This window comes from Drosophila innubila (assembly GCF_004354385.1).
Source record: "Drosophila innubila isolate TH190305 chromosome 3R unlocalized genomic scaffold, UK_Dinn_1.0 2_E_3R, whole genome shotgun sequence".
In the NCBI taxonomy this organism is placed as follows: domain Eukaryota; kingdom Metazoa; phylum Arthropoda; class Insecta; order Diptera; family Drosophilidae; genus Drosophila; species Drosophila innubila.
This window is the reverse complement of record NW_022995380.1, coordinates 21,886,567-21,893,264: the sequence shown is the minus strand read 5'-3', so window position 1 is coordinate 21,893,264 and position 6,698 is coordinate 21,886,567. Positions and strand designations below refer to the sequence as shown.

The 6,698-nt window shown below is 43.0% G+C and overlaps 2 protein-coding genes across 3 annotated transcripts in view; one reads left to right on the top strand and one right to left on the bottom strand.

Annotated features, from left to right (window-relative positions):
• Positions 1 to 321: 321 nt before the first annotated feature.
• LOC117792396 overlaps positions 322 to 6,698 on the bottom strand; it is a 144,414-nt gene continuing 138,037 nt past the window's right edge. Inside the window, 2 exon segments of the mRNA XM_034632527.1 lie at positions 322 to 2,020; positions 2,089 to 2,292. Coding sequence (XP_034488418.1) covers positions 427 to 2,020; positions 2,089 to 2,292 — 1,798 coding nt within the window. The 3' untranslated portion in view covers positions 322 to 426.
• On the top strand, positions 2,808 to 6,125 carry LOC117792397 (histone-arginine methyltransferase CARMER). 2 transcript variants are annotated; one of them, XM_034632529.1, is made up of 5 exons: positions 2,808 to 3,557; positions 3,637 to 3,971; positions 4,032 to 4,590; positions 4,655 to 5,069; positions 5,129 to 6,125. In XM_034632529.1, exons 1-5 carry the CDS (start codon positions 3,320 to 3,322, stop codon positions 5,133 to 5,135), a joined length of 1,554 nt encoding a protein of 517 aa, XP_034488420.1. In that variant the 5' UTR covers positions 2,808 to 3,319; the 3' UTR covers positions 5,136 to 6,125. The 2 variants fall into 2 exon arrangements, with proteins under 2 accessions (XP_034488420.1, XP_034488419.1); XM_034632528.1 differs by having other exon boundaries at positions 2,809 to 3,557; positions 4,655 to 5,065.

Sequence of the window (6,698 nt, the reverse complement as noted above, 5' to 3'; positions counted from 1 at the left end):
TGCTGGCCAAACGAATTGCAGCTGAAAAATGTTTGCCACGGTTTGTTTTTTTTTTTAATTTTTTTTGTTTTTGTTTTTTTATAACATAAGAATTAACAAAGTCAGGTTTTTAAAATAAATATGTATTGTATGTATGTATGTATGTTAATAATTAATATTATTATTGTATATTGCAAATGTTGCCCTGCGCAAATGTTAGCAACATTTGCACGGCAGTTGGCAACACCAGCACAACAACAAAGAGATACCGTTACGTTTAAGGTTTGCACAATTCAGTGCAGAGTAAATAAGAAGAGACCATTTTCATTTTCATTTTAATTATTTGTTTTTCATTTTGTTTTATCAACAGAAAACGACAACACGGCAAACTTACAACAACTACAATAAGATAGCTGTTTACACAGCAACAACTGCGACTGTTTGTTGCTACTGCAGCAGCAACAGTTGCTGATGTTGCAGCTGCTGCTGCTGCTGGTGTTGGCCCGCAGCGGCAGCACGACTCCAGGCCAGCAGCCCGTTAGCAGCAGCAACTTCTTCTTGTTGTTCATCACGTTCTCCTGCTCCAAATGCTCCTCCTGCTGCTTCTGCTGCTCCTGCATCTTCGTTGCTGCTGCTGGCGGTGGGCGAGGGGGTGGGCGATGGCCTGGTTGCAACTCCAATTGGCGATACAATCACCGAAGTTGCAACACTTTTAATGCGCGTAAACCTATTGATATTGTTAGTGTTGTTGCTGCTGCTGCAGCTGCTGCTGTTGGTGGTGTGGTTGCTATTGCTGCTAGCGTTGTACTTGTGTGGTTGTATGTGGTGCACGCCATAGCGTCGATTGGTTTTGATAGTCAGCGATGCTGGCAGCTGTTTGCCAGCTGCCACTTCAGCCGCCAATCGAACCACAGTTGTTGTCATTTTAGCAGCTGCTGCTGGTGCTGTTGTTGCTGGTGCTGTTGATGTTGCTGCTGTTGCTGTTGCTATTGCTCCTGCCTTTAATGTGTCGCCTTGTCGCAGTGTCGCCGACGCTTGGGCTGCCGCCTCTGCCGACGATTTCTGTCGCTTTCAGTCCCCGAAACGGCTGCAAGCCTTCTTCCACTTGCACTGAGTGCACCAAAGATCCCGCTTGTCCATGCCGTACACTTTACGGCATTTCTTGTTCTCGCCACGAGTGCGACGATTCGGTGAGTTGGGCGTGTGCTTTGCCGCACTCACCGTGTGTTGCACGGCCACATGCTGCAGTGGCATGTGTTGCTGGCCGGAATTGGCAACAATATTGTTGCTGGCAGTTGTCTGTTGCTGGCCGCGCAAATGTTGCTGCTGCTGCTGCTGCGGATGTTGCTGCTGCTGTTGCTGCGGCGGATGGTAGTTGGGCGTGATGGTCACGCTAGACAGGTGGTGTTGTTGTTGCTGGTGCTGTTGCTGCTGCTGCTGTGTGAGACCAGTGGTGTGATGTGCCGTCACTGTCACATTTTGTTGTGACAATTGCTGCAACATGTTGTTGGCACTGCTATTGCTATGTATGACCGGACTGCTGTTGCAACTGCTGCTGTTGCTGCTGCTGCTGTGGCTGTGATTGCTGCTATTACTGCTACCAATGCTGCTGCTGTTGTGGCTGTTGCTGTGGCTAAAACTGTGATTATTCTGATGATGGACGTATGTCGGCGATGGATATGGCGCTGTCGAGTGGGACGGACGCGACGATGATGAGCGTGCGTGTTTATTTAGTGTCGTCGTATTGCTGCTGCCGCTGCTGTTGTTGCTGCTGCTGCAGCTGCTGTTGTTGCTGCTGCTGTTGTGATGTTGCGCCTGGTGGGATGTCACTGTGATTGCAGCCGTGGATGACCATGTGTAGTTGTGATGCGCCAGCGGTGATGTTGGTATGCAGCTGGTGTTGTTGTTGTTCAGCTGTTGTTGCTGTGTGCTTGTGATGTGTTGTCCGCTGCCGTTGCCGTTGCTGTTGCTGCGATGCAGCTGTTGCTGCTGCTGCTGCTGATGCGTTAGGTGGTGATAATTAATCATGCCGCGTCCTTGTCTATAATTGTGTTTAACATTCAATTAATAACTTTATCACTAATCATTAAGTATTCATTGATCACTCACTTGAAGTTGCCAACGATCTGTCTTTGGTATTCTGGATCCTCGTGCGGCGGACGAGCCATGTCCCGGTGGCTGAGCGTGGGTGGAGATGCTGGACTAGGCGTTTTGACCAACTCGTCATCGTCGTCGTCTTCCTCGTAGTAGAATTCCTCTTCGTGCTCATTTTCACTGCAGGAATCCGAGTCGCCAGAGTGTCTAGCTTTCTTGCTGTAATTGCAAAAAACATTTCAATTAATAACAAATACATGTTATCTATTATTATTGTAAAAGCAACTAATTTGTATGTAAACAAAATAAATGTTTTTACACAAAAACTGCGATGCGGAGTCCTTAAACCAAAGGTTGCCCATCCAGTAAAAATTTTCGATCTGGTACAATTTTTACTATATCTTAGACAAATGTACCTTTTCTTAATTTTTAAGTTAAAGTTTAAAAATATTTGCATAATTTTTGCTAAAATTTGTTCGATTTTTTTGATTTCTTTTATAGAATCTATTTTGTAACTTCTCTCCCCGAGCGGGAATTTTAAATTTGCATCAAATTTATAAATATTTATTGAGTTTTTTGCATTTTTAAAATTTGCCATTTGCGCCAAGTTGAAATATTCAAAAATCACGTTCACTGTTGCCATTCACAAAGTGGCACAACGCTCTCAGTTCAGCGCTACCAGCTAAACGCTGGCAGCGTTGCCACCTATGTGCTCTGTCTGGCAGCGCCGCTGCCATTCACCCGCTTACGCTAACCACACAGCTGCAGGGTTGTAGCAACGTTTGCAAAAAACGCGCACGTTCTGTGTCAAATCAATACGAAATCAACAAAAATCGATAGATTTTCGCGATACAAGCGAGACAAAACGCGCGACAAATTGATATTATTTGCCAGCAACATAAGTTGCGTATAAAACGTGAATTGCTCAAGCTCGCCTCTACATCTAATTTGCTGTGGAAAATTTTTAGCTTTCGTCGCCGTCGCCGACAGAAAAAAAATTTGCGCGTCGCACAAGTCTTGCAAACGCGTCTGTGTGTGTGTCTCCCCCTTTGTGTGTGCGTGTGCTTGTGTCCGTGTGCTTGCTGCTTGCGTGTGTTTGTGTGTATGTGTCTCTGTGCCTGTGTGTGTTTGCGTCCGCGTGCATCTCACGGCCTACATTGTCAATTATAACGAAAAGTATTGTGATTATTAGCCTATTCCTAATCATATTCTTACACTCGCTAAAAACTCCACAACGAGCTACAAAATGTCCACTAGCAGCAGCAGCAGCAGCAACCGCGCTGTCGCCGTCATCGAGCAGAACAATAAATGTGTTAGCAGCGCTGCGGCAGAGCTCTGCCCGCTGAGCAACTGCCAATTTACGGGCGTCGTAATCAGCGCCATTGCCGACGAGCAGAAGCTCGAGTTCAACAATATATACAAGAGCAGCTGTACGCTCAGCTGTAGCTATGATTCCCAAGGCGTCCTGCTGCGCATTATGCTGGGTGAGCAGCGTATCCATAAGATAACATGATATAAATATTCCACATTTACTAACATTCCACATCCACTTCCACTTAACAGACAACGATCTGGGACGCGTGCTGAAGGAGTATATGATATCAGCGGATACGGATGCGGCGCAGCTGGGAAAACGCTGCTATGCCATCTCACTGGATGCTGAGAATCTTGTGCTGCGCTTTAGCAGTGATCAGGATCAGCTGCTCTTTCGCAAAGTCGTTGAGAATGTGAAGCATTTGCGGCCCAAGTCTGTGTTCTCGCAACGTACCGAAGAGTCCTCCGCATCGCAGTACTTCCAGTTCTATGGCTACCTCAGTCAGCAGCAGAACATGATGCAGGATTATGTCAGAACGAGCACCTATCAGCGTGCCATCCTAGGCAACTCCATTGACTTTCAGGTGAGACTTATCAATCTTAATGAAATGCCATAGCTATAACTCATTCTATGTTTTCTTCAGGATAAAATTGTGCTGGATGTGGGTGCTGGTTCGGGAATTCTATCGTTCTTTGCCGTGCAGGCCGGTGCTGCGAAGGTCTACGCTATTGAGGCATCGAATATGGCACAGTATGCTCAGCAGTTGGTCGAGTCGAATAATGTGCAGCACAAGATCTCAGTAATTCCGGGCAAGATTGAGGAAATTGAACTGCCCGAAAAGGTAGATGTCATCATATCGGAGCCCATGGGCTATATGTTATACAACGAACGCATGCTGGAAACTTATCTGCATGCGCGTAAATGGCTGAAGCCACATGGCAAAATGTATCCCACACATGGCGATCTGCACATTGCACCATTCTCGGACGAGTCGCTCTACTCGGAGCAGTACAACAAGGCCAACTTCTGGTATCAATCGGCCTTCCACGGTGTCGATCTAACCACGCTCCACAAGGAGGGCATGAAGGAATACTTCCGTCAGCCGATTGTCGACACCTTCGACATACGCATCTGTATGGCCAAGTCGGTGCGACATGTGTGCGACTTTCTCAATGATAAGGAGGACGATTTGCATGTCATTGGTAAGATAGTACAGCCCAACTGTATGACCGTATGACTTTAACTAAGCAAAATACTTTTCTTTAGATATCCCGCTCGAGTTTCACATACTGCAGACAGGCATCTGCCACGGACTGGCCTTTTGGTTTGATGTGGAGTTCAGCGGCAGCAGTCAACATGTTTGGTTGTCCACATCGCCCACAGCGCCGTTAACGCATTGGTATCAAGTACGCTGCCTGCTTCCCATGCCAATATTCATTAAGCAGGGCCAGACGTTGACGGGGCGTGTGCTCCTAGAGGCCAATAGACGGCAGTCATACGACGTGACCATTGATCTGCACATCGAAGGGACATTGATATCTTCCAGCAATACACTCGATCTTAAGAATCCGTATTTTCGGTACACGGGGGCGCCGGTGCAGGCTCCGCCGGGGACTAATACACAGAGCCCTTCGGAACAGTACTGGTCGCAGATGGACACGCAGGGAAACCGTAATTGTAGGTAAACTATACACTCTTCCCCAGAATCCGTAATTCTCTAATCTGAACACTATTATGCAGCAACTAACATGCTCAATGGAACCCTGAATGTGAATGGAATGGGAGATGCTGGCATGGACATCACCCATGGACTCATGCATCCGCACTAGGGGCTAAACAAGATGATAATTCTATAATTTTGCTGGCAACATTTTTCACGGCTATAAACTGGATTGAAACTAATTTAGCGCAGTTTATATTTTACGGATTTTTTTTTGTTATTGAATCTTATTGAAAGTTTGCATATTCATTTTATTGGTATTGAATTGATTTTATGTTTTTTTAATTTATTTATATTCAAATAGATTGTGAATTGTTTTATGCTTAGCTCATAAGCTGAGTGCTTCGATCTTAATGTACTAAAGATAGTTCAATCCACGCATAGCTATATGTTATTTGTATTTTGGGTATCAAAAGATAAAGGAATTGTCTATATATTCGAAATAGAAGAGTATCGAAGTGAAATCATTGAAGAATCGCATAGATATCAACAATCAAGGCAGACTAATAATGTATGTAGTTGTTTAGAACAGCAGCATATAATCGATAAGCTAATTTTAGCTCCTCTCCCCCCAATAGCATTTAGAGTTTTTAACGTAACTATGTATGTTAATTATATAATACGAGTATCATATTAAAAAATAATCAATGTAGAGAGCAACACTGCAGCTTCAGGAAGTTTATTATTAGTTAATGCATATTGCAGTTTTCAAAAGCTTTGAACAAATCAACAAAACAATCCAAACAATTGAATCAATTTTAATATCCCTGTATCTATGTATATTATGTTAAGTATAAATATCATTGTATTGTATTTCAATTATTTCATGTACCTCAAACGATATCGAAGAACCTAGTTTCAATTCTAAAACACATATGTATGTTAAAGTCAATATTCAAATGGTTATGCTTAGTTTTTTGAAATTATAACGAATTGCTCATAGAATTTAGCTATTAAGTTATCAATTATTTATATATTTAATAGTCGTGCTGAGAGATTATACATTTCTATTTGAAATTCGCTGTTATTATTTCTGTTTATCATTTAATTTTTGGAATATCTAGAATTTAGAAACTACAATAGATCCTACGTCGCTACCAGCCTGCCAAGCGCATAGTTGACATCATTTAAACATACATCTATATAGTAATATATAATTATATATATGTTTATATAAGTACATATATACATATACATATAGCATAAATATAACAATACACTTCCACAGCCGAGTGTGTGCATTGTACTTTTTAGCCTAGCTCTAGAGCTGTTCGTTTGCCAACAACAACAACAACAACAACAACAAAAAGAACAACAACAACAACACCACCAACACATATACAATACAAGTATAAACTATAATCCTATACATATACGTACCCATTAAAGCAGAACAAAAAAAAAAACAAAAAGAATGAACAACAATTTGAATGCAAAAAATAACAAAATCAAAACCTATAAAGCTGCCATTTTATTTCACCTCCTTACCCCGAACACTCCCGCCTTATTTACATAGGAAACAACATTCAACATTCAACATTCGCAAATGTCAACGCTTAAGCGACCCACAGCTTGGACCTTGGCCTCAAA

What these genes read in the sequence shown, in the direction of transcription:
- LOC117792397 (XM_034632528.1), top strand. Translation starts at nt 3,320, where the DNA reads ATGTCCACTAGCAGCAGCAGCAGCAGCAACCGCGCTGTCGCCGTCATC. An exon ending in CCTGCTGCGCATTATGCTGG is followed by an intron (nt 3,558 to 3,636) that starts GTGAGCAGCGTA and finishes TCCACTTAACAG; the next exon opens with ACAACGATCTGGGACGCGTG. An exon ending in CACGCAGGGAAACCGTAATT is followed by an intron (nt 5,066 to 5,128) that starts GTAGGTAAACTA and finishes ACTATTATGCAG; the next exon opens with CAACTAACATGCTCAATGGA.